Source organism: Ursus arctos, unplaced genomic scaffold (assembly GCF_023065955.2).
Source record: "Ursus arctos isolate Adak ecotype North America unplaced genomic scaffold, UrsArc2.0 scaffold_19, whole genome shotgun sequence".
Lineage (NCBI taxonomy): Eukaryota > Metazoa > Chordata > Mammalia > Carnivora > Ursidae > Ursus > Ursus arctos.
The window spans coordinates 41661235-41689199 of record NW_026622863.1 but is presented as its reverse complement, the minus strand read 5'-3'; the positions used below and the strand labels follow the sequence as shown (position 1 = coordinate 41689199).

Genomic DNA, 27965 nt, shown 5'->3' with positions numbered 1-27965 from the left:
AAAAGCCCGTATGTGAGGAGGCGCGAGCGCGCGCGCGCGGAGGCTGCGGCCTCAAAGACGGAGCCGCGGAGACACTTGGGAACAGCCCGCGCGGGAGTACGCAGGCGCAGACGGCTGGCCTACGGTCGAAGGTGAGGCTGGTGGGTCTCACCGAGGTGGAGGAGGCGGGTGATGGCGGGACCCGGGGGGATGTCGAGGAGGGAGGCGGGAATCTGGGCTGGGAAAAGCGAGGAAGGAAAAGGGAACCTGGGCCAGGAAGGCCGGGGAGGAAGGCGAGAGTCTGGGCCCTACAGAGAGCGAGGAGGGAAGCGAGAACCTAAGCAGAAGAAGGAACCAGGAGCCAGGGCCGAAGAACGCCGAGGAGGGAATAGGGAGCCTGAGCGGGGAGTGCCCTAGAGGCAACTGGTAGTCCAGGCTGGACAGCGCCGAAGAGGAAACTAGAAGCCCGGGACTGGTGTGAGGTTGGGGAGGGCAGGAATTTTGTCTGTTTTCCCCCCCGTAAGTAAACCCCAAGTCTTGGAGTGCGGCCTGGCACACACGGGCGTTCAGTTCGTGTAGCTTTTTGTGGCTGTCCTTGTGTAGTTTGGGCATGTGTTATGCGTGTGACATTGTGGAACCGGTTGTTTGTCAAAGCGATAAGGTCTCTGTGTGTGTCTGATTTTTCAAATAGGTTACGAGTCGATTTGTGTTTGAGACTGCATGCGACTTTGGAGAGACGACAGTAAGGGGTTTGTGAGTAAAATTTTGCTACTTTGTGTAGAAGTCTGTTATTGGCTCTGTAAGATTATGCATGACGTGTGCCTATGGGATTGCGATTATGTGGGTGATATAACTGTATCTTTGTCTAATTTTTAAAGTGTTTTGTGTGCCAATCCTCAGTAATTCATGAATATTGTTTATTGTGTGACTGAGATGGAGCACTTGAGAAACTGGATGCATGACCAGTTAAATATGTATTGTTTAGATTGTCTGAATATTGGCCTTTTTATACACTTATAAAATTTGACCCTTCGGCAGTTAGACAAGTGAAGTAGAGATTTTTTTTTTTTTAATGGAGAAAAGGAAGTAAAATAAAAATAATTTTCAGATGGTAGGATTGTATATTGGAAAACCCCACACTGACTAATAACCTGTACGTTCAAATGAGTAGAACACCATTTGGGAGGACACATAAAAAAATTTCTCCATAATTGCGACTCAGAATTCCTATTTGGGTGGATCTGTTTCTTTCCTTGCTGCTGGATGCATTCCTAGACAGATTCAGTAATTTCTTCAGTCATTCTGAAGACTGAATCTATTGAACATTCAAATCAGTCAAATCAGATGAGAGCAGTCTCATCTTCTAATAGCTATTAAATAAGATATTCACTCTAGAAATCAATACTTCAAACTTGTTTTGAAAGTTCTCTCCCGGGTGCCTGGGTGGTGCAGTCAGTTAAGTGTCTGACTCTTGGTTTTGGCTCAGGTCATGATCTCATGGATCATGAGATCGAGTCCCACATTGAGCTCTATGCTTAGCAGGAGTCTGCTTGGATATTCTCTCCATCTGCCCTTTGCCCTGCTCGGGCTCACTCTCTCAAATAAATAAATAAATAAATCTTAAAAAAATAAAAATAAAAGTTCTCTCCCTCCTGCTGGAAGCCTGTGGGGAAAAGAGTACATACATGATCAGTTTCTTCTTTAATTCTTCAACCTCTGTTTTGTCTCTTTACCCCCCTAGGTGGGTAGTCCCTAGTTGGAATGGATTGGGAACTGGAAAACAGGAGACAAGTCAGAAGTCAGGGACAAGAAGAGGCTAACATGATTGGTACCATTATAATTTAGTGTAAGTCATCTCTTAACCTTCTGAGAGAACCCACTGCTGGGAACTTCCAGATACACTTACCTTCTCATGGGTACAGCCACTTCTCCAGCTGTCTCCTCAGTGTTTCCTCTGGGCATGCAGTAGTCCTCCTGCTCTGGTGGGTCTTGTGTCTCCAGTGAGTCCTCTTGGCCAAGAGGATCCAAGCCAACCCAGGCAGGCTCCATCCATGGGTTGCCCATCTAGAGCTCAGGTGAGAATTAACCCTCTCAATCACTTTGCCCTCTCAAATCCTGGAAATATGTACATTTCCCCCAAAATTCTCTCACCACTTTGGTTTCCAGTGGCATCCACCTCTGAGGGGCCCCTTGTTTTCTTCCCCTGGAAAGCTATGCCCTAAAAATAATTTTTACTCTCCTAGACATTTCCTTCTCTCAGCCTCTCCAGCCTCTTGAAGTCGGGGTTATGTTTTTTTACAAGACTTTATTTTGGAATGAGGGACACTTAGAAGCTTGTTTTGCTCACCATCTTTGGGACATCTGCTGAGACTGAGAGAAAAATGTCTAAGTTACCATGCTGTTGAAAACAATGACTACAATTAGAAAACTCAAAGGTTTGTTGGAAAAAACATTGATAAATCAATAGGCTTTATATGTGTGCTTACATATATGTATATATATGTATCAGAAAACTATTGAAAGTTGCCATCAAAAATATGAGTTACAAAGGATTTTGTAATCCGTGAAAAAAGAATTAATGTTCCTAAGGGACTCAAAAAGTAAGACTTGAATAAAAGAATAGGAAGACACTAAGTGATAATGTGTTCAAACTCCCTAACATTATGCAGTTCCATTAAAATTTCAGTAAAATTTTTGAACTTTCTAAAGTTCTTAGGAGAATATGAACAAGCCAAAAATTCTGAAAGAAGATAATGAAAGGGGAAATAGCCCTAACCTGATACTAAAATATGTTTTAAAACTGTAGTAACTGCAGAGTCATCCAGACAATTAAATGAACAGATCAGTGAAACTAAATATAAAATTCAGATCTACTCAAATATATAAAGGAAAGTATATGATGGCAGTTTTGATGAAGGGAGGAAATAATATGTTATTGAACACCTGACAGTACTAAGCCAGATGGTCAATAATCTGTTATAAGTTATTTTTGCATAGGAAAAACACAAAGTCAATTGAGAAACTATAAAAAATTATTTTAAGTGAATGCAATATTTCCAGGGCACCTGGGTTGCTCAGTTGGTTAAGCATCTGCCTTCGGCTCAGGTCGTGATCCCAGGGTCCTGGGATCATCCCACATCAGGCTCCTCTCCACAGGAAGCCTGCTTCTCCCCCTCCCTCTGCCTGCTGCTCCCCTGCTTGTGCTCTATCAAATAAATAAATAAAAATCTTAAAAAAAAATACAATATTTCCTTCCTCTAAAAAAGATCTAATAACCAATCTAGAAAATAAAAGTATGATAGAGAAATGAAGGAATTATAAGAGACTATTTACATGAGAAACTAAGGATGTTTTTTAAACTTATGAAAAGAAGCTTATTTTCTGACATAGTAAGAAAAATAAAACCTAGAACCACAATTTCTACCTGTTAGGCAAGCATCAAGAAGTTTATATCAGCATTTGTCAGGGTGTGGGGTGACAGGTATTCTCATATATTGCTGGTGATAGTATAAATGGTAGAGCCTTATGGAGAGCAGCTTGGAGGTAGGCTGCTAAGAGAGGAAAGATGGTGCTAGAAAGGAGGGGAACTTGCCCAAAATCTAACCTGTTGCCCAAGAGCCTGTATCTCTGGATTTGGGGGTAAAATAAGATATGTCTAGCTCATTCTCCCCCTGTAAATTATGTGGAATGTGCAGAATGGTCAAGGGCCAAAGCAAGGGAAATGGAGGCAACTTCAGTTTAATCCTAAGTCATAAGAGAGCTATAAGGCATGTATAGTGTCATGTGGCTTCTTTTCATCTCAGCTTTGCCTTCATAGGAACTGCCTCTTTTCCAAAGAGGAACCCAAAGGAAGACTGGTCACCTCTTGCAGATCTCAAAACCATGGCTCAGGTGAGATGAAGGTTTCTCCTTTCCAAAATCGTCCTTTTTTTTTTTTTTTTTTTTTTAATGGGTTTGAGCATTTGCCTTTCTTGCACCAAATTCCCCTTACAGAGAAGGGGTCCCCATTTCTTCCCATATTGGCCAGATAAGGCTTTTCCTTCCACAAATGTTCCTTCTAATTTTAATCACTGTTCACAAATTAAGTGGGTATATCATTGAACATCTTCCCAGTCTTCTCCCACAAGCAGAGCTGGGACAAAAAATGCTTTTCCTCAAATGAGAACATATTACTGCATGAACTTGTCTTGTTTAGATAAAAACAGTAAAGATGGGGGCGTCTGGGTGGCTCAAGTCAGTTAAGCGTCTGCCTTCGGCTCAGGTCATGATCTCAGGGTCCTGGGATCGAGCCCCACATCAGGCTCCCTGCTCAGCAGAGAGCCTGCTTCTCCCTCTCCTTCTGCCTGCCACTCTGCCTACTTGTGCTCTCTATCTCTCTGTCAAAGAAATAAATAAAATCTTAAAAAATAAAATACCATCAACATTAAAAAAAAAAAGAAACAGTAAAGATGGAGATGGAATTGATAGATTGCTATTAATAAGTGTCAAGGAGACTTGTCTTGAGGCTTTGAGAATAGAGCTATGCTGGGCAAATTGTACAAAACTGAGAATCTTGCTTTTCTCCTGTCTGATCCTTCAGTTTTGCTCATAGCTGCTAACAATTCCTAAAAATCTGTGGCCTGCCAATAACACTCCCCCATTATGCTAATGGTGTTCCTATGTTTAAATTTCTTATAATTTTATATTTGGAGGCAGGAGAAGTAAATGTATGTGCTTAGATCACTGTACTGAATTACAAGTGTAACTCTTGAAATATTCTGTTCTTGGTTTCAAAGATGTTACTCTCTCTTGGTTCTTTCAGAAAATTCATCTTTAGGGGCACCTGGGTAGCTCAGTCATTAAGTGTCTGACTCTTGGTTTCAGCTCAGATCATGATCTTGGGGATAGGGGATTGAGCCCCTTGTCCAAGTCTGCTTGGGATTCTCTCTCTCCCTTTGTGCCTCCCCCCTACCCCCCGCTCACATGCACTTGCTCTCTAAATAAATAAATAAATAAATAAAATCTTTTTTAAAAAGGAAGAAAATTCATCTTTGTATCTGGACCTTTTAAATACTAGGGTCCTCCAGATTCTTTATTGGTTCTCTTCTCTTTACAATCTTCTGTTCCTATTCACAATCTACCACTATTCTAATGATGCTCACATAATTCTAAACCTCAAATTCTGTCAAAACCAAATCTAGTCTCCCAACTAAATATCACCACCTGCATGTTCCACAGATACTTCAGGCACATCGCCAAGATTTATCTCATTATCTCCTGCCCATCCTATCCTTTCTTGTTTTGTTTTCAATCCGCTTTTGGCTCTGTCCCATACCCACCTGCTAATACAGCTAGCTTGAGTTAAATAAATGTCTCTCTTCCACTGCACAGTTTAGTGATAAATCTTATTCCTTACAACACAGTTCCTTCATCCCCACTGATATCTTTATTTTGAGTGCCTCTTTGATAACCATGGTCACTTGTTTTCCCGTTTTAACACCTTTCTCCTTTTCCAGTCCTCCAAGTACTCACCCCAATGCTCATGTATGGATCTTTGTGTTTCTATGCTTTTCTGTTTAACTCTGTGTATGTCTGTTAAAATATACATAATATAAAATTTCACCATTTTAGCCATTGTTAATTTTATAGTTTAGTCCCATTAAGTACATTCACAGTGTTGTGTAACCAGCACTACTATGTATTTCCAGAAGGTTTTCATCATCCCAAACAGAAATTCTGTACTTACAACATTAATCAGTAACTGTTCTCTTATAACTTTTTATAGCATCAGACCTAAAGCACATTAGAAGAATGTGTAAAGACAGCCCATTAGGGGAGTGGAAGATGTTAAAATGCTTATTAATCATTTAAATTCAAGAATAGTCATCATTAATAATAATACGATTTTCTAATTCATGAATATGAGGTACATCTTTTTTTATTTAGATCTTTAAATTCTCTCAGTAATGCTTTGTTGTTTTCAGTTTACCATCTTGCACATGTTTTGATATATTGATCCCTGGGTATTTATTTTTTTATGTTATTGTAAATGCTATTCATTTTTATTTCAAATTCTCACCATTCACTGCTAAAATATGAAAATGCAATTGATTTTTGTATATTGACCTACAGTCTTTCTAAAGTTACTTATTAGTTCTAGTAATTTTTTGTATATTCTTTAGGATTTTCTACGTAGACAGTCATGTCATATGTGAATAATGACTGTTTTCCGTCTTGCTTTTCAATCTATTCATTTACTACTTTGTCTAGAACCTTCAGTACAGTGTTGAATAAAAGTGGTGAGAACAGACATTTTTACCTTGTTCCTGACTTAGGGGAAAGGGATCCAATGTTTCACTATTAAGTATGGTATTAGCTATATAGGTTTTGCATAGATCTGGTAAAAAAGTTCTAGTTTGCTGATAGTTTTTATAATGAGAGGGTGTTGAATTTTTTCAAAGGTTTTTCTGAATCTATTGGTTATTCCCCATTATATGACCTTTTTTTTTTCTATTAACACAGTGAATTATATTGATTTTGAAGTGTTCAGCCAACTTAGTCGCCCTAGGATAAACGCCACTTTGTCATGATATTTATATATATATATATATATATATATACTGCTTGATGAATTTGCTAATACATTGTTAAGGATTCTTTTGTTTATGGTTCATAAGAATTTGGTCTAATTTTTCTTATAATACCTTTGTTTAGTTTTGATATCAGGGTAATTCTTTTTTTTTCTTAAGATTTATTTATTTGAGAGAGAAGTGTGTGTGCATATGAGCGGGAGGAGTGGCAGAGGGCGAGGGAAAGAGAGAATCTCAAGCAGACTCCCCACTGAGCTAGACACTGGGCTGGATCTCATGACCATGAGATCATGACCTGAGCCGAAACCAAGAGTCAGCCGCTCAACAGACTGAGCCACCCAGGCACCCCAATATCAGGGTAATTCTCATAAAATAAGTTGGGTAATATTTTCTGAAAGAATTTGTGTAAATTGGTATTATTTGTTCTTAAAGTGTTTGTTAGAATTCCCCAGTGAAGCCATCTTAGCCTGGAGATTTTTTATGTGGGAAGGTGTCTAACTAGCAGCTCAATTTCCTTAGTAGAATTAGGAATATTCAGTTTTTGGGGTTTTTCCCCTTTGGTGAGCTTCTGTAGTTTGTATCTTTCAAGGAATTTATCAAATTTATTGACATAAAGTTGTCCAAAATATACTCTATCCTTTTGATGTTTGTGCAATCTGTAGCAATGCCCCTCTTTCATTTATGTTATTAGTAATTTGTGTCTTATTCTTTTCCTTGGTCATTTGGCTAGAGGTTTATCAATTTCATTGACTGTTTCAAAGTACCAGCTTTTGGGGCGCCTGGGTGGCACAGCGGTTGAGCATCTGCCTTCGGCTCAGGGCGTGATCCTGGCGTTATGGGATCAAGCCCCACATCAGGCTCTTCCGCTATGAGCCTGCTTCTTCCTCTCCCACTCCCCCTGCTTGTGTTCCCTCTCTCGCTGGCTGTCTCTATCTCTGTCGAATAAATAAATAAAATCTTAAAAAAAAAAAATACCAGCTTTTAGTTTCATTGGCTTACTCCATTGTTTTTCTGTTTCCTCTTTCTTATCTTTTTTGTTTCCTTTTTCCCCCCCCAATACTTTGGGTTTAATTAAATCATGTTCTAGTTTTGCAGATGGAAGCTTATATTATTGATATGGGACCTTTTTTTCTAATAGAAGCATTTAATGCTATAAATTTCCCTCTAAGCACTGTTTAAGTAGTCTTCAAGAAATTTGGACATGTCGTATTTTTATTTTGATTCAGTTGAAAATATTTTCAGTTTCCCCTGTGATTTCTTTTTCAACCTATTGGTTGTTTAGAAGAAATGTATCTAATTTCCAAATATTGGGGATTTTCCAGATAGCTTTCTATTATTGATTTCTACTTTAATTCTTTTCGATCAGGGAACATACTCTATTTGATTTCAGTCTTAAATTTATGGAGACTTTTTTTGTGGCACAAATTATAGTTTAAATTGATGACTGCTCCATGTGCACATGTAAAGAGTATTCATTCTGGTGTTATTAGGTATTCTTTAAAAAATCAGGCCAAATTGGTTGATTGTGATGGTAAAGACTTCTGTATCCTTATTGATTTCCAGTCCATTTATTATAGCAGTGACTGAGAGGAAAGTTGAAATCTTCAGTTATAATTTTGGTTTTGTCCATTTTTCCTTTTCTATTCTATTAGGTTTTACTTAATGTATTTTGAAGTTCTCTTTTTAGGTGCATTCACATTTAGAATTGTTATATTCTCTCATGAATTGACCCACTCTATTATTATGAAATGCCTTATTTAGTCCCTAATAATATTCTTTGTTGTGAAATCCATCTTGTTTGATATTATAGCCATTTTGACTTTCTTATGATTAGTAGTTACACAGTGTATATATGTTTTCCATCCTTTAAAAAAAAAAGATTTGTTTATTTTAGAGAGAGTGTGTGTGTGAGCAGGGAGAAAGGGAGAGGGAGAGGGAGAGAATCCTCAAGCAGACTCTCCACTGAGCGTGGAGCCTGATGTGGGGCTCAATTCCAGAACCCTGAGATCATGACCTGAGCCAAAACAAAGAGTTGAACGCCCAACCAACTGATCCACCCAGGCACCCCCTCCATCCTTTTTACTTTAATCTTCCTGTTTTCATATTTATAGTGAGCTTCTTTTTTAAAGATTTTATTTATTTATTTATTTGAGAAAGAGAGAGAGTGTGCGCGAGCAGGGGGAGGAGCAGAGGGAGAGGGACAAGCAGACTCAGTGCTGAGTGCAGAGCCTGATGTGGGCCTCGATCTCATGACCCGGAGATCATGACCTGAGCTGAAACCAGGAGTCGGATGCTTAACTGACTGAGCCACCCAGGCACCCCTATAAGGAGCTTCTTTTTTTTTTTTTTTTTTTTTTTTTAAGATTTTATTTTATTTTATTTGACAGAGATAGAGACAGCCAGCTAGAGAGGGAACACAAGCAGGGGGAGTGGGAGAGGAAGAAGCAGGCTCATAGCAGAAGAGCCTGATGTGGGGCTCGATCCCATAACGCCGGGATCACGCCCTGAGCCGAAGGCAGACGCCCAACCACTGTGCCACCCAGGCGCCCCATCCTATAAGGAGCTTCTTATAGATAGTATATAGCTTGTTCTTACTTTTTTCTCCGGTCTGATACTCTACTTTTTTATTGGACTTTTTAGTCCATTTTCATTTAATGTAATTATTAATACATTGGGTTTAAATATACCATGTTGCCATTTTTTTCTATTTTCCCCAATTGTTATTTTACTTTTCTTTTTTTTCTATTCTTATTTTCTTTTAGATTGAGAAATTTTTTTATGATTCCATTTTTTCTCTATTATTCACATATTACAAGTACTTCTTCGTTTTATTTTTTTTAGTGGTTATCTTAGGCCAAGGATTGGCAGACTATTGCCTGAGGACTAAATCAGTCTCGCCACCTGGTTTTGTAAATAAAAATTTTACTGGAACACAGCCAGTTGCCAAAGTGTTTGGATAGCTTATGTTGCTTTCTCTTCAAGTTTACTGCTCTTTACTTCTTCAGTGTCTAATCTATTGTTACTCCCATCCATTGATATTTTCATATTATGTACTTTTCTTCTCTAGAAGTTCTTTTTGATCCTTTTTTATATCTTCATTTTCTCTCATCATATTCATCTTTTCCTCTGTATTCTTAAGCTTATGGAGCATGTTTACAGTATCTGCTTTAACGTCCTTATTTGCTAAATCCATCACCTGTTATTTTTGGTTTGCTTGGGGTTTTTTCTTCCTTCTAAATAAGGTCCTATTTTTCTGCTTCTTTGAATGCCTGGAATTTTTTTTTTTTTTACTTGAATTTTCAAATTGCTGAAGGCTATATTTTGGTAAGTTCCTTTAAAGAATTAAGCTACTTCAGATCATTTTGACCCTCTTGAAGCTTAAGCTTTTGTTAGTGTAGAGCAGCATTTGGTCTAGGGCTAGTTTAGCCCCATTAACCTTGGTTAGCAATTTATACCTCACGGCTAAATCCAGCTAAATCCCCTGTTTTTGTGAATAAAATCATATTAGAACACAGCTACACTCTTTTTTTTTTACATGTTGTTTATTATTGCTTTTGCACTACAACCACAGAGTAGTTATAACAGAGACCATATGGCCCACAAGCCTAAAATATTTAATGTCTGGCCCTTACATAGAAACCTTGCCAACTCCTGCTCTGCCTGTGTGTTATCAGCTCTCTCTGTTCTGGCTGGTGGGAATACAAACTGTTCTCAGGCCTATTTGAGCTCTGGGAATTGTTCACCCTATTACTTGCCTCTTTTTCTTTCCCCGGCTCCACAGAGTTTTGCTCCCATATATTTGCAGATCAGTATTCATAGATTGAAGGGAATCACTCTGCAGATGTCTGGAGTGGTCTTGGGGTATGCTGTGGCTCTGCTACTTCCTACTCATTATTTTGCCTGGCAGTTCTTGCCATCTTGGACCCTCCAAACTCTGATCTCTGTTCCTGCAACTCAGGGAGACTGCTGGGCTCTGTTTGTGTATCCTCTCCAGGTTCCTGACCTAGAAACTGTTTTTAGGTGGTAGGCTGGGGCAGTTATAGAGCTTACTTTGTTTCCCTTCTTGTAGGATCATCATTTTGTCCTGTCAGCTGTGCAATACTTGAAAACAGGTGTTTAATATATTTTTATAGTGTTTCAGTTGTTTATGGTAGAAGAGAATTTCTTATAGTAGTTAATTTCCATGGAAATGGTAATGTGGAGTACTGATTTCTTTTATTGGATGGTTAATTTGGTTCAACTTAAATCTCAGACTAATTAATTGGTGGCAGTTTGAATCCCTGCTTTATTTCCTTTATGTTTAACCAGGGTGCTGATTCTGGCCCACCCATACCTAATTCAGGTATTAGCCAAAAGTATGAACAAAATTTATTCACACTCTTTGGGGCTCCCTTCTGGCTTTCATTTCTGTGGTATTTCCGTACTTCCTTTCCAGCTGCTACTGTTGCCCTAAACGCTGTCTTTTGGTTCTTCAAGCCAGTAAGACCATGGGTTTCCACCTCAATTTTATTTGCTACACACAGTCTCTACTTGGGACTTGCCCTCAGGCTACAGGTAGTATAAATTGGCAGTTCTTCCCTTACTCTTCTGTTCTTCCATGTGTAAATCCTCCCCTCCAGTTTGTTTGGGTCACTTTGCAGTACCTTCCAATAGTTATATATATATATTCTAATCTGGCGTTTATAGTTATCTACATAACAGTCAAATAAGAGGTATTCTGCCATTCTTGAAGCAAAACCTTTGCAAATCCACCCTCATTTTTTAATCAGCTTTATTGAGGTGTTATTTATATATAATAAAGGCACTCATTTAAGTATAGAGTTCATGAATTTTGAAAATAGTATAGGTCTATGTAATCACAACAGTCAAGATTACAAAATTTCTGTTACCCCAAAAAGTCCCCTCCTGTGCCCCCATACAACCAGTAGCTCTTCTGCCACTCCTGGCCTTCAGTAATCATATATCTGCTTCTGCTGCTATAAATTAGTTTTGCCTCTTCTTGAATTTCATATAAATAGGATAATAGAATATGTGCTTTTGGAGAGATTGGCTTGTGTAACTCAACATGTTTTTGAAGTTTATTCATGTTGTGTACAGCAGAACATTCTTTGTATTGCTAAGTAGTACTCAAGTATATGAATATACTACAATTTATCTACTCATGTTTTGATAGACTTTTTTTTTTAAGATTTTATTTATTTGAGAGAGAGAGCGTGTGCACGAGTGTGGGGAAGGAGAGGAAGGAGCAGACTCCCCACTGAGCAGGGAGCCCAACACAGGGATCAATCCCTGGAACCAGAAATCATGGCCTGAGCCAAAGGCAGATGCTTAACCAACCTTGCCCCCCAGGCACCCCAAGACATTTTTCCCCCTACTTTCCGACTATTACAAATGATGCTCCTATGAACATTTGCATAGAAATCTTAGCGTGAACTGTATTTTCATTTCTTTGGGGTAAATACCTAGGTGTGGAATCAGTGGGTTGTATGAAAAATGTATGTTTAACTTCATAAGAAACTGCCAAATTTATGGAGAGTAGTGCCATTCTACATTCCCACCAACAATATGTAAAAGTTAGAGTAGCTCCATATCCTCACCAGCACTTGGTATGGTCACTTTTTAATTTTACTTATCCTAGAGAGTGTGTAATGGTATTTCATTATTTTAGTTTTCATTTCCCTGATATATGTAAAAATGGTGAGCATTTTGCTTATTTGACATTTATATAATTTCTGAACTTGTTCAGAGCTTTTGCCAATTTTTAATGCATAGATTTTTTTTGTTGTTGTATGAGTTCTTTATATATTCTAAACATAAATCTTTTGTCAGATAAAAGTACTGTGAATTATCTTTTCCCAGTCTGTGATTTGATTTTTTATTTTCTTAAAGGTCTCTTTCCAAGCTGAAGTTTTTAATTTTGACGAAGTCCAGTTCATTAGATTTTCAAATTTTATGATGTGTGTTTTTTGTGTCCTATCCCAGAAGTCTTTGCACACTCCAGGGTTATGCATATTTTATTTCTGCTTACTATATGAGTATTATGAGTTTAGAAAAATTTTTTAAGTGAATTATCTATTTCAACTTAATTCTTTTTATGCATAAGAATTGAGGTTCCTTTTTTAAATGAATATTCAGTTTTTCCAAAGTTGTTTGTGAAAAGACATCTTTTCTCTACTGAATTATCCTGGAGCTTCTGTTGACAGTTAACCATATATGTGTAGGAATGTTTCCATAGTCTGTTTTATTGATGTGTATATTTATGCTTTCACTAGTGTACACAGTCTTGATTAAGTCTATGAGGTCACAAAATCAGATAATGTGAATCTTCCAACATTTTCTTTTTCAAACTTGTTTAGACATGCTAGGTGTTTTACATTTCCAGGTAAATTTTAGAATCAACTTACCAATCTCTATAAAACAGTCTATTTAGGGGAGCTTGGGTGACTTAGTCGGTTAATCGTTCAACTCTTGGTTTCGACTGAGATCCTGATCTCATGGGTTGTGAGACGGAGCCCTGCATTGGGCTCTTTCTCAGCGGGGAGTCTGCTTGAGGATTCTCTCCCTCCAACCATCCCCCTACTTGCATGCTTACACATGCACTCTCTCAAATAAATAAAATCTTTTAAAAAGGGAAAGAAAAGAAAAAGAAATGTGTTGGGAGATTACTAAAAGTGGTACTGTAAGGGGTACCTGGCTGGAGTTAATGGAGCATGTGACTCTTGATCTCAGGGTTGTCAGTTGAAGCCCCACGTTGGTGTAGAGATTACTTAAAAATAAAATCTTTAGGGACGCCTGGGTGGCTCAGTTGGTTAAGCGTCTGCCTTCAGCTCAAGTCATGATCCCAAGGTCCTGAGATCAAGTTCCACATTGGGCTCCTTGCTCAGTGGGGAGTCTGCTTCTCCCTCGGCCTGTTCTGCCTGCCGCTCCCCCGCTTGTGCTCTATCTCTTTGACAAATGAATAAATAAATAAAAATCTTTAAGTAAATAAATAAAAATTGAAAAAAAAAAAAGTAGTGCTCCACAAATACGAAATGAGTTAGGTGGTTGTCAGTATTCTTTAGAGATTCTAAATTTGTCCGGATTTTCACCCCCTTTGGTCTAGTTCTTTCATTTACTGATTAACATCAACCACGGTTTTGGACTTTTTTAAGTCTCATGTTACTTTTGTTGATTTTTGCCTAATGTATTTTGAAACTTTTCTTATTGTTAACATATAGTGTAGTATTGGTTTCAGGAGTAGAATTTAGTGACTTATCACTTACATATAACCAGTGCTCATCACCAACATGTGCCCTCCTTAATACCCATCACCCATTTAACCCATCCCCCACCCAGTTCCCCTCCAGCAACCCTCAGTTTGTTCTCTATTATTAGACTCTTATGGTTCACCTCCCTGTCTTTTTTCCCTTCCCCTGTGTTCATCTGTTTTGTTTCTTAAATTCCACATATGAGTGAAAGCATATGTTATGTATCTTTCTCTGACTGACCTATTTCTCTTAGCATAATACAGTCTAGCTCTACCCGTGTCATTGCACAAGGCAAGATTTCATTCTTTTTGATGGATGAGTAATATTCCATTACATATATATGTTATATATATGTGGATGCATTTGGGGTCTTTCCATAATTTGGCTATTGTTGATAATGCTGCTATAAACACTGGGGTGCATGTACCCCTTTGCATCAATATTTTTGTATCCTTGGGTAAGTAAGTAGTGCAAATTTCTGGGTTGTATGGTAATTCTATTTTTAACTTTTTAAAGAACCTCCATACTGTTTTCCAGAGTGATTGCACCAGTTTGCATTCCAACTGTGTAGGAGGGTTCCCCTTTCTCCACATCCTCGCCAACATCTGTTGTTTAATGTGTTGCTAATTTTAGCCATTCTGATAGGTGGGAAGTAATATCTCATCATGGTTTTGATTTGTATTTCCCTGATGATGAGGCTGTTGAGCATCTTTTAAATGTGTCTATGAGCCATCTGGATGTCTTCTTTGGAAAAATGTCTCTTCATGTCTTCTGCCCATTTCTTAACTGGATTATTTTGGGGGGGGGTGTTGAGTTTAATAAGTTTTTTATAGATTTTTGGATACTAACCCTCTATCAGATATGTTGTTTGCAAATATCTTCTCCCATTCTGTAGGCTGCCTTTTAGCTTTGTTGATTGTTTCCTTCACTGTGCAGCTTTTTATCTTGATGAAGTCCTAATAGTTCATTTTTGCTTTTGTTTCCCTTGTCTCTTGAGACTTGTCTGGTTAAGGTTGCTATGGCTGATGTCAAAGAGGTTTCTGCCTTGTTCTCCTCTAGGATTTTGATGGTTTCCTATCTCACATTGAGATTTTTCATCCATTTTGAATTTATTTTTGTGTATGGTGTAAAAAAGTGATGCAGTTGCATTCTTTTGCATGTTGCTGTCCAGTTTTCTTAACACCATTTGTTGAAGAGACTGTCTTTTTTCCATTAGATATTCTTTCCTGCTTTGTCAAATATTAGTTGACCATATAGTGTGGGTCCATTTCTGGGTTCTCTATTCTGTTCCATTGATCTATGTGTCTATTTTTGTGCCGGTGCCATACTGTCTTGATGACTACAGCTTTGTTAATAACTTGAAATCTGGAATTGTGATGCCTCCAGTTTTTTCAAGATTGCTTTGGCTATCCAGGGTCTTTTGTGGTTCCATACAAATTTTAGGATTATTTGTTCTACCTCTTTGAAAAATGCTGGTGGTATTTTGATAGGGATTTCATTAAATGTATAGATTGCTTTGGGTAGTATAGACATTTTAATAATATTTGTTCTTCCATCTCTCTGTGTCATCTTCAATTTCTTTCATGAGTGTTCTATAGTTTTCAGAGTACAGATCTTTTACTCTGGTTAGGTTTATTCCTAGGTAAGTTATGATTCTTGGTGCAACTGTAAATGGGATTTGTTTCCTTGATTTCTCTTTCTGCTGCTTCATTATTGGTGTATAAAAATGCAACAGATTTCTTTATGTTGATTTTGTATCCTACGACATTGCTGAATTCCTATATTCTAGCAACTTTTTGGTGGAGTCTTTCAGGTTTTCTACATAGAGTATCATGTTGTTTGTGAATAGTGAAAGTTTTGACTTCTTCCTTGCTAGTTTGGATGCCTTTTCTTTCTTTTTGTTGTCTGATTGCTGAAGTTAAGACTTCCAGTACTGTGTTAAATAACAATGGTGGGAGTGGACATCCTTGTCTTCTTCCTGACCATAGGGGAAAGGCTTTCATTTTTTCCCCATTGAGGATGATATAACTGTGGGTCTTTTGTATATGGCCTTTATGATGTTGATGTGTGTTCCATCTATCCCTACTTTGTTGAGGACTTCTATCAAGAGTGGATACTGTATTTTGTCAAATGCTTTTTCTTTTTCTTTTTTTTTAAGATTTTATTTATTTGACAGAGAGACACCCAGCGAGAGTGGGAACACAAGCAGGGGGAGTGGGAGAGGAAGCAGCAGGCTCCCAGTGGAGTAGGGAGCCCAATGCAGGGCTCGATCCCAGGACACTGGGATCACGCCCTGTGCCAAAGGCAGACGCTTAACGACTGAGCCACCCAGGCGCCCCATGTCAAATGCTTTTTCTGTATCTGTTGATAGGATTGTGTGGTTCTTACCCTTTATTAACATGGTGTGTCATGTTGATTGATACGCAATACTGAACCACCCTTGCAGCCCAGGAATAAATCCCACTTGATTGTGGTGAATAATTGTTTTAATGTACTGTTGGATTCAGTTTACTAGTATCTTGTTGAAAATTTTTGCATTCATGTTCATCAGGGATATTGGCCATAATTATCCTTTTTAGTGTGATCTTTGACTGGTTTTGGAATCAAGGTAATGCCGGCCTTGTAGAATGTGTTTCGGAGTTTTCCTTCCATTTCTGTTTTTTGGAACTGTTTAAGAAAAACAGGTATTAACTCTTTAAATGTTTGGTAGAATTCTCCTGGGAAGCCATTAGGCCCTGGATTTTTGTTTGTTGGGAGATTTTTGATTACTGATTCCATTTATTTGCTTGTTATACATCTGTTCAACTTTTCTATTCCCGTTTCAGTTTGGGTAATTTATGTTTCTAGGAATTTATCCATTTCCAGATTGCCTAGTTTGTTGGCATATAATTTTTAACAATATTTTCTTATAATTCTATTTCTGTAGTGTTGGTTATGATCTCTCCTTTTTCATTTGTGATTTTATTGATTTGGGTCCTTTCTCTTTTCTTTTTGGTAAGTCTCGCTAGGGGGGTTATCAATTTTATTAATTCTTTCAAAGAACCAGCTCTTAGTTTGACTGATCTGTACTACTGAGTTTTTTGGTTTGTTGGGGTTTTTGTTTTTGTTGTTTGTTTGTTTGTTTGTGGGGTTTTTTTTTTTTTTTTTGGTCTCATTTATTTCTGCTCTAATCTTTATTATTTCCCTTCTTCTGCTGGATTTAGGCTTTATTTCCTGTTACTTTTCTAGTTCCTTTAGGTGTAAGATTAGGTCATATATTTGAGTTTTGTTTCTTGAGGTAGGCCTGTATTGCTATGTACTTCCATCTTAGGACCACTTTTGCTGCATCCCAAAGGTTTTGGACTGTCATATCTTCACTTTCATGTATTTTTTTTTTAATTTCTTCTTGAATTTCCTGGTTAACCCACTCATTCTTTAGTAGGATGTTCTTTAACCTCCATGTATTTATGGTCTTTCCAAATTTTTTCTTGTGGTTTACTTCAAGTTTCATAGCGTTGTGGTCAGAAAATATCTATGGTATGATCTCAGTTGTTTTGTACTTGTTGAGGCCTGATTTCTGACCCAGTATGTGATCTGTTCTGGAGAGTGTTCCATGTGCACTGGAAAAAAATGTGCATTCTGCTGTGTTAGGATGAAATGTTCTGAATATATCTGTTAAGTCCATCTGGTCTGGTGTGTCATGCAAAACCATTGTTTCCTTGTTGATTTTTTGCTTAGATGATCTCTCCATTGCTGTAAGTGGTGTTAAAATCCCCTACTATTATTGTATTTTTATCAATGAATTTCTTTATGATTGTTATTAATTGATTTGTATATTTGGGTACTCCACATTGGGAGCATAAATATTTACATTTGTTAGGTCTTCTTGTTGGATAGGCCTCTTTATTATATAATGCCCTTCTTCTTATCTTGTTACAATCTTTGGTTTAAAATCTAGTTTGGGGGCTCCTGGATGACTCAGTCGGTTGAGTGTCTGCCTTCGGCTTAGGTTGTGATCCCAGGGTCTTGGGGTCAAGCCCCACGTCGGGCTCTCTGCTCTGTGGGGAGCATTCTTCTCCCTCTCCCTCTGCCTGATGCTCTGCCTACTTGTGATCTCTCTCTCTCTTGCTCTGTCAAATAAATAAATAAAATCTTTAAAAAATAAAAAATAGGGGTGCCTGGGTGGTTCAGTTGGTTAAGCGGCTGCCTTCAGCTCAGGTCATGATCCCAGTGTCCTGGGATCAAACCACATATCAGGCTCCCCACTCCACAGAGAGCCTGCTTCTCCCTCTCCTGCTGCTGCTCCCCCTGCTTGTGTGCTCTTTCTTTTTCTCTCTCTGTCAAATAAATAAATAAAATCTTAAAAAAAAAAATAATGTTACCAGGTTAATGAAAAAAATAATAATAAAAAAATAAAATAAATAAAAAATAAAATCTAGTTTGCCTTAAAAAGTATGGCTACTCCAGCTTTCTTTTGATGTCCATTAGCATGAGAAATGGTTCTCCATCCCCTCACTTTCAATCTGCAGGTGTCTTTACTAACCTGTTCTTTAAATCCTTTTAAATATACTTTATATATTAAGGCAATTTTAGGTTCATGGCAAAATTGTATAGAAAGTACAGAGTTTCAGGGTGTCTGGCTGGCTCAGTCCATGGAGCATGTGACTCTTAATCTAGGATTGTGGGTTCAGGCCCCACATGGTGTATAAAGATTACTTAAAAATAAAATCTTTTTTTTTTTTTAAAGGTACAGAGTTTCCATTTACCCCCGTCCCCACAGATGAATAGCCTCCCCATTATTAACATTTTGCAGCAGAGTGATATATTTATTACAGTGAAGCTACATTAACACATCATTATTTCCCAATGTCTATAGTTTACATTAAGGTTCACTCTTGGTCTTATATATTCAGTAGATTTTGACAAATATATAATGATACATCCACCATTATAGTGTTATACAGAATAGTTTCACTGCTCTAAAAATCCTCTGTGTTACAGCTATTTATCCCTTATCCCTTCCTCTTTTTTTTTTTTTTTTTTTTTTACTATCTCCATAGTTTTGTCTGTCCAGAATGTCATATAGTTGGAATCATACAGCCTTTTCTGATTGGCTTCTTACATTTAGTAATGTGCATTTCAGGTTCCTCCTAACCTGCTGTTTGGTTGTTTTTGTTGTTTTTTAAAGATTTATTTATTTATTTTAAGGAGGGAGAGACAGAATCTCAAGCTGACTCCCCACTGAGCATGGAGTCTGACGTAGGGCTCAATCCCATGACCCTGAGATCATGACCTGAGCTGAAATCAAGAGTCAGATATTTAACTAAGCCACCTAGGCACCGCAAACCTGTTTTTTATTCATCTGTTTTTATATGTGTTGTGTTTTATGTCAATCAAATACATTTTAATAGTTCACTTTCATTCATGTATTGACTTTTTAGTTATATCTATTTCCATGCTAGGTTTTTCTTTACTTCTCTGAACACATTAAGAATAGCTTCTTTGAAGCCTTTTGTTGGCAAAATCCAACTTTGGGGCCCACTAGGAATTAGTTTCTCTGGCTTTTTCTGAATATAGGTCATATTCCCCTTCCTCTTGTTTTGTTTTGTTTGTATGTTTAGTAATTTTTCCTAGAAACCTGGATATCATGAATAATACAGTAATCTGATTCTGTCTTTTTTTTCCTGAGGATTATTGGGTTTTTTTTTTTCTAGCAGGCAACTAATTTGCTTGAAATCGAACTTTAAACTCTGTCCCCACCCCCAAGTGTAAAGCAGTTGATATATCAGCTCAGTTCTTTAAGCTTCCACCTGTTGCTTTTGACCATAGCCCCCTTAGGGGAGGGGAGATGGGTTCTCTTTGTGTTCATATACTTTAGCTCTTGATTAAGGAACTGGTGTTTATACTTATATTTTAGGGCTTACTTTCTGGAGCTCTCTGTCTTCCAGTGTTTCACCCCTTATATTTCCTGCTGCTTTGTGAGCTGCAACTTCTGACACCTCCATCCAGTAAGGCTCCAGTTTTCTTCTGCTTGAGCTATGAGCAAGTTATGTAGTGCTGTTAATCAAAAATGCAGAAATCTCAGAATCTCACCAGGTGTTGGTGCACTTCTGTTTTTCAGAACTCTTTTCTGGTATCTTTTTGCTAAGTCCTCTGTGGTTTCTCCAACAATTGCTTAGTTTAACTAACAACCTGGAGTTCTGGCAGCGTTTATATTCTGATTTTGGTTCTCATCCTTTCTGTTGTTTTCTCACTTCAATTTAGGGGTGCCTGAGTGACTCAATTGGTCAATCGTCCCTTGATCTCAGTTCAGGTGTTGATCTCATGATCATAAGTTCAAGCCCCACGCTGGGCTCAACACTGCATATGGAGCCTACTTAAAAAAAAAAAAGAGGGGTGCCTAGGTAGCTCAGTTGGTTGAGCATTTGCCTTCAGCTCAGATCATGATCCCAGGGTCCTGGGATCGAGCCCTGCATCGGCTGCCTGCTCACTGGGAAGCCTGCTTCTCCCTCTCCCTCTGCCCCTTCCCTGCTTGTGCACTCTCTCTCTCAAATAAATAAAATCTTTAAAGAAGAAGAAGAAGAAGGAGAAGGAGAAGGAGAAGGAGAAGAAGAAGAAAAGAAGAAGAAGAAGAAAGAAGAAGAAGAAGAGGAAGAGGAAGAAGAGGAGAAGAAGAAAGAAAGAAAGAAAGAAAGAAAGAAAGAAAGAAAGAAAGAAAGAAAGAAAGAAAGAAAGAAAGAAAAGAAAGAAAGACTTTATTTCTAAATCTCCAGCTCATCTGCCAGCTCTAAATTCTGCCTCAGGAGCTGTGGGGTTTCTGGTACCTTCATGCAAAAAAAGTCATGAACTGAACATCTTACCTATTGCATTTGCTGTCCGTTAAGAATAAATTCTCCTTCAGTTTTTGCTTGCTTTGATTATTTTCCAGTGCCATCTGTCATTTATTACATATTGTGTTCAGATATATATGTTGTGTTAATTATAAATAATTACTATCTGAGGGATCGTTTTCTTGACCAATTACTTTTGGATGCCAGAGTTGTTCCCATGCATTCTGAAACCATATTCTCCCCGCATAACACATTAATCTTGACAGGGAAAAATTTTACCTCCTGAATTGTGCTCCCCTTGTAATATACTGCATCTTGTATATTCTTTTGTTGTAGTACCTGTAACACCTTCTAGCAGGTTTATGTTTATACATACTTTCTTAAAGGTATGTGTTCCTTGCTTTGAGGCAATGCAGGGACCATGCTTTGTATGTTTTGGCATTCCAGTAAACTAATGCACTTTTGAGATACAAAATGACCTCATGTAAATATTTTTAGAATTAATTATTAAATAAATTCAGTGACAGGTATTTCTGTCTTCACTTTTGTTTACCTTACTACGTAAATGACAAAACAAAAATGATTGGCTTTCTTTATATTCATATGGATGCCCCAAAGGAGCAGGATCAAAAGTAGTCCACAATATCTGGTCAGCTTATTCTGATCATAGTTCCAATCCATTGCAGGCATCAGTGTCATTCAAAGATGTGACTGTGGACTTCACTCGGGAGGAGTGGCAGCACTTGGATCCTGCTCAGAAGACTCTCTACATGGATGTGATGTTGGAAAACTATTGCCATCTCATCTCTGTGGGTAAGAAAAACTCTCTTGGAAACTTTCAGTAGCATACATTTCCTTTCAAAGTGCCTAAATTGTCTTGAATTTCAGGCTTAGGAGGTGATGAAGTATTTGTTCACAGAAAGGATAATCGTGTACTTACCCAGAGCAAGGTGTTAAGTTTTCTCTTACATGAAGTATCTTTAATTTGCAGTATTGAAAATGTAGTTTACTAATTTTTCAAATGTATTGAAGCCTAAGCATCTTAATCAAAATTTTTCTTTATCAGGGTGTCACATGACCAAACCTGATGTGATCCTTAAGTTGGAACGAGGAGAAGAGCCATGGACCTCATTTGCAGGTCATACCTGCTTAGGTGAGTTTCTGAAGCTTCAGGTGGATGAAATCTAGTGGAGAATAAATTTTAAAATGGTCACGTGGTGGGTGGCACCTTTGAAATATTTTCTTTTTAAAGGCTCCTAACCTTTGCAAATTGTAAACCTTTGCAAATTGCTTGCAAATTTTAAACTTTCAAATATCACTTTCCGGATATAATATTGTTTTCTTAGTCTGCTTGATATTATCGAAGATAGTTGCCACTCTTAATCAAAATGTACTATAAGTCTTCCTTTAGATCTTTTTTCTTGATTTGTGTCTCTTTCTAGCTTTCTCAGTCCTTTATCTTCTTGCCATTGTATATATTTCTTTTAGGCATTCTTAAATCTATTTTTAAAGAAGAGAATATTGGTTAATGTTTTTCTTCTCAGTTGCTTTCCATTTTTTTCTTTTTCTTTTTATTACCTCAGATTTGTTTTCTGTGCTAAGTCTAATAAGCTCCCCTTCTCACCACAAATCTAGCTGTTAATTTCAAAACTCACTTGCTTTGACCCAGATTGATAATTCCACAGTTATCATTTTCCTCCAGTAAACTTTTATGGTTCGTTTTATGTGGCTGATCATCATTGCTGAAGTCAGCCCTTGGTGTGGGTAAAACATTAATGTATTCTTATCCTGATTCCCTTAGTGATTATTTCCAGCTTGGTCTGTTTTCTTCATTACTGGCCATATTGCCTAGAACAATACCTGGCATGTAATAGTCACTGATACATATATTTTTTCATGTATATTGTTTCAGTAGACTCTCAGTCTTATTTCTCTGATTTGACCTCAAGGATCTGCCTTTAAATTATAGTAATCTCATCCATTCTGAGGACCGAAGCTCTTTGTTTTATGTAGATGTCTCTAACACTGACATACTCAGTACATTTCTCCCACCATTACTGGAGTTCCGCACTCTTATGTTTCACCTGTTTTGTGACAATATGTTGGAAATGAAAATCATGAACTTTCCTAGCTTTTAAATTCTTCCTCATTATCTATTTCCAAATTATTTTATTTCTGCCATGATATCAGCTTTTTCTGTCTCTATCATCATCTCTTGTGAATCTCTTCTTAATCTGTATTATATTTATCAGCCTGTGAGATATATTTACATCTTCCCATATTTTCATTTTTCACTGATATCATACAAAATGATGTTACCTTATTTCATGTCTTGCCTACAATAATTACATCTTGGCTTTGCTGTAATTTTTTCTTAACGCTATTTATTGTTCCTTATTTATTATATGAAATTGAAATTCTTCACTCAAGGACTACTAAAATAAGCCTTCATTTGGTCTTTTCAACTTTCTGTCCCTTGTGGAAAACTTGGTAATTTCCACTTGATCTAGTCTCCTCAGTGTTCTCCATATATCTACGATTTGTCATGATGTCTGTACTTTTCATTGTGTTCTGTTCTCCCTTTCATATACTATGTATCTTTTAAGTTAAGTCTTGAGATTTTTTCTTCATAAACTGTTCCTTAACTACTCCTCACCCTTTTTCTGAATTCCCATGCTACCTACTAACTAAAACACAACTTTTGGGTATGATTATGTAATTTGATGCCTGATTATACATGGTTTATGCTTAAGGATTCTTTCCTTAAGAGGATAAGATCCTCTATTCGAATAATTTTTGCAATAGTATGTAACATGTTAAGTATTCAGTAGTTGCTTCATTAACTGTGGAGCTATACAAAGGAGGTCTATTTTTCCTCCATTCAGAAAGCTTATACTGGTAAGTTCCTTTCAGATGTACCTGCTCAGGCCATGGATGTATAGATGCTGATTCAAATGGTTGAATTCTGCCAAGCGCTAATTTTCTAGGTAGGAAACACAGTGTTAATACACACTCAGAAGAGTTCAAAGGAGATAACCAATAAAGTATTCTTTTCTATGAAAAAGGATTATTATCAAAATCTGCATTTTTTGTGAAATATTTATGACTTGATTAAGCTTATAAAAAGATTTGTTAAAATGACTTTCCTAGACCATAACCATTTTCAAGTTATAAAGAAATAGTGCTTAAAGTGGTGGGGGGAAATAAATGAAGGAATTTTGATATCATTGAATGGTAGCATTTTCTTGAAGAGTATCTAAATATGAGTAGAAGTAAGATTGAAAGACAAGCCAACTGATGAAAAGAACATGAGGAAAGCATGTGATTAGGAATAAGTGAGATATTTATAAGGCAATAAATATGAGGCCTTACTGTTGTTATGTGTGAGATTTGTCAGATATGTGGACAACCCTAAAAACTTGTTTGAATATAAAAAGTGAATCTATAAAAAGTGAATCTAGGTAATTTAAAGTCTTGTTTACAGAGGTTCCTTGTATGTTAGTGTTAAGGGTAATGGACTGAAGGAAGAAACCTAGTTTTTTTAACCTAGGTTTAACATTATTCTCCTGGATGTCGATGATTGCAAAGTAACAGAAGTCAAATATAGCTACAAAATTATAAGAGAAATGAAGGTTAAAGTTAATGCTTTAGAATGAGCATGAACAATCTAATCTTGTCCACCATATGGAAAACTGGAGTTAAAAAAAGTTACTATATTGGGGGAAAACTTGCAACAGTCTTTTCTTTAAACCTGAAAAAATAAGTCTGCAAAGAGGAATAGTTATAATTTGATGGTCATGAGATTTTTGTTATTGAACAACCCTAAAAGGACAGACAATAGCAATATGAATAGGCCAGTAAATATACCCCTAGTCAGTTTTAAAGTTCCTGTTGGAAGTATTTTCTTAGCTCTTTTCTCACAAGAGAAAATGATTCCCAGGTATATGGAGATAAGAGCCTAGGATATAAGATTGTCTTTCTAGGGGCGCCTGTGTGGCTCAGTCGATTGAGAGTCCAACTCTTGATTTTGGCTCAGGTCTTGATTGCACTGAGATCAAGCCCTGCCTCAGGCTCTGCACTCACTGGCGAATCTACTTGAGGCTTCTCTCCCTCTCCCCCCACTTGCACGTGTGCTCTTTCTCTCTAAAATAAATCTTTTTTAAAATCATTATTATAAAAAAATAAAATATTTTTTAAAAGTGTCCCTCTAAACACTAGGAAATTGATACTTGGAAAGATTAATTAGCCACTGATGGATACATGGAAAGGGGTGGTGGAACAACTGGAAGTGTTCTGCCTCACAATCTAGGGATGAATGTATAAAAGGCTCTGATCTGTGTTCTCCAAAAGTATTCCTTCCTTTAATATTTTTCTTGAACAAGCTTTTCTACTAATTTTTTTTTGTCCATCCTACTTAAAGTTTACTGTCTTTGAAAGATTCACTTCATTATTTCTGAATCCACCTATCCAAGCATGGTTCTTTTTTTTTTTTTTTTAAAGATTTTATTTATTTATTTGACAGAGATAGAGACAGCCAGCGAGAGAGGGAACACAAGCAGGGGGAGTGGGAGAGGAAGAAGCAGGCTCATAGCAGAGGAGCCTGATGTGGGGCTCGATCCCATAACGCCGGGATCACGCCCTGAGCCGAAGGCAGACGCCCAACCGCTGTGCCGCCCAGGCGCCCCCAAGCATGGTTCTCTCACCATTCTGTGTCTTCACCTCACTGCTTAGTATATTCGTTTAACTTTCTGTATGAAGTTCTAGTTACTAGTGTTCATTGCTTAATTTTTTACTTTTTTCCACACTGAGGCAGAGTTTTTATTTAGGTTTTGTGTCTTTTCCCAGGCAGGGAATAATTTGTCCTGGGTCTTTTTTGATCTCATATGCTAGACACTAATACAACTTCTTTCCATAGCAAATATGTGAAGATTCACAAACTGTTATTAATTATATTCTTTTGTAGAAAAAAATTGGAAAGAGGAAGACTTTTTAGTGAAATTCAAGGAACACCAAGATAAGTTTTCTAGATCAGTTGTATTCATCAACCACAAAAAACTGAGTAAGGAGAACAGTAATACATATGAAAAGACATTTATTTTAAGCAAAAGTCCTATTAATTCAAAAAATCTACCTCCTGAATATGACACTCATGGAAAGATTTTTAAAAATGTTTCAGAATTAATCATCAGTAATCTAAGTCCTGCAAGAAAAAGACTTAGTGAGTATAATGGATATGGGAAATCACTCCTCAATACTAAAGCAGAGACAGCTCAACCTGGAGTCAAATCCCATAATCAACATGGCAGGGCTGTCAGTCATAATGAAGTACTTATGCAATATCATAAGATGGAAACTCCAGCACAGTCATTTGGATATAATGACTGTGAAAAAGCCTTTCTTAAAAAGGGAGGCTTAGTTACACATAATAGAGCTTACAGAAGGGAAAACCCATCTGAATATAATAAAAGAAGAGCAACCAATATTGAAAAAAAACATACATGCACTGAATGTGGGAAGTCCTTCTGCAGGAAGTCAGTATTGATTCTGCATCAAGGAATTCACACAGAGGAGAAACCCTATCAGTGTCATCAATGTGGAAATTCATTTAGAAGGAAGTCCTATCTCATTGATCATCAGAGAACTCACACAGGAGAGAAACCCTTTGTCTGTAATGAATGTGGTAAGTCCTTCCGCCTAAAGACAGCCCTCACTGATCATCAGAGAACACATACAGGGGAAAAATCATATGAATGTCCACAGTGTAGGAATGCCTTCAGATTGAAATCACACCTCATTCGTCATCAGAGAACTCATACAGGAGAAAAACCATATGAGTGTAATGACTGTGGGAAGTCCTTCCGCCAGAAGACAACACTTTCTCTACATCAGAGAATTCATACAGGAGAGAAACCCTATATTTGTAAAGAATGTGGGAAGTCCTTTCACCAGAAGGCAAACCTTACTGTACATCAGAGAACTCATACAGGGGAAAAGCCCTATATTTGTAATGAATGTGGAAAATCTTTCTCCCAGAAGACAACGCTTGCTCTTCATGAGAAGACTCATAACGAGGAGAAACCCTATATTTGTAGTGAATGTGGGAAGTCCTTCCGCCAGAAGACAACCCTTGTGGCACATCAGAGAACACATACAGGGGAAAAATCCTATGAATGTCCTCACTGTGGGAAGGCCTTTAGAATGAAGTCATACCTCATTGATCATCACAGAACTCACACAGGAGAGAAACCATATGAATGTAATGAGTGTGGGAAATCCTTCAGTCAGAAGACAAATCTGAATCTACACCAGAGAATTCATACGGGGGAGAAACCCTATATTTGTAATGAATGTGGGAAGTCCTTTCGCCAGAAAGCAACTCTCACTGTACATCAGAAAATACATACAGGACAGAAATCCTATGAATGCCCTCAGTGTGGGAAAGCCTTTAGCAGGAAGTCATATCTCATTCATCATCAAAGAACTCATACAGGAGAGAAACCATATAAATGTAATGAATGTGGAAAGTGCTTCCGCCAGAAGACAAATCTCATTGTACATCAGAGAACTCACACAGGGGAGAAACCCTATATTTGTAACGAGTGTGGTAAGTCCTTCAGTTATAAAAGAAACCTCATTGTCCATCAGAGAACTCACAAGGGAGAAAACATAGAAATGCAATAAACGATGTGACTTCTTTGTAAAGCCTTTCCAAGTTATTGTAACACTTTAGTTTAAAAAGAAAAAAAAGCATGCTAAAACATTTTAATAAGGTAATTTTAATCACAAATGTGATAATAAAGTACCAACTATGTAACTATCTACTGTTTACTAGCATATATAATGAATATGATCATTGTTCTTGAACTCTAACAGAAATGAAGCTAATTTTTAAGTTTCCAGGTTCTATTGACTCAGTTTCTTTTTTAAAAAAGTTCTTACATAATACATGTGGAGGCAAGATACAAAATGGTTATAACATCAGTCTCCATAAAAAAAAAAAAAAGAAAATATGAAATGTATTTCTCCTTATGCTCTGGAATAAAAAACAGTTGTTACTTCCCCAAAGGTTACCATGTACCTGACTTATAACATCATAAAGTAGTCTTTGCATGTCTTTAAACTTTACGTATGTTTTATCATGTATCATGAATTTTTTTGTGTCTTGTTTCATTCAACATTTTTAAGATTCATACATTATTGCATGTGGCAGTAATGTGTTCATTTTCATTCTGTTTACTCTTCCATTTCAAAAATATACCACTATTTATCCTCTTGATGGATATTTGTATTTTTTATAATTTTGTTTTAATAAAAATACTGCTATAAATCCTGTAAATATTCGTGTGTGTGTGTGTGTGTGT

The 27965-nt window shown here is 37.2% G+C and overlaps 1 protein-coding gene across 7 annotated transcripts; it reads left to right on the top strand.

The window, feature by feature from the left end:
* The first annotated feature begins 16 nt into the window (after positions 1 to 16).
* On the top strand, positions 17 to 27940 carry ZNF567 (zinc finger protein 567). 7 transcript variants are annotated; one of them, XM_044378804.3, is made up of 8 exons: positions 87 to 131; positions 671 to 732; positions 1721 to 2054; positions 2223 to 2414; positions 3797 to 3870; positions 21291 to 21417; positions 21671 to 21757; positions 25568 to 27940. In XM_044378804.3, exons 4-8 carry the CDS (start codon positions 2375 to 2377, stop codon positions 27283 to 27285), a joined length of 2046 nt encoding a protein of 681 aa, XP_044234739.2. In that variant the 5' UTR covers positions 87 to 131; positions 671 to 732; positions 1721 to 2054; positions 2223 to 2374; the 3' UTR covers positions 27286 to 27940. The 7 variants fall into 7 exon arrangements, with proteins under 7 accessions (XP_026340138.2, XP_044234739.2, XP_057170691.1 ...); XM_057314707.1 differs by having other exon boundaries at positions 95 to 131; positions 671 to 728; XM_026484356.4 differs by lacking the exon at positions 2223 to 2414 and having other exon boundaries at positions 88 to 131; positions 1721 to 1825.
* Positions 27941 to 27965: the final 25 nt, after the last annotated feature.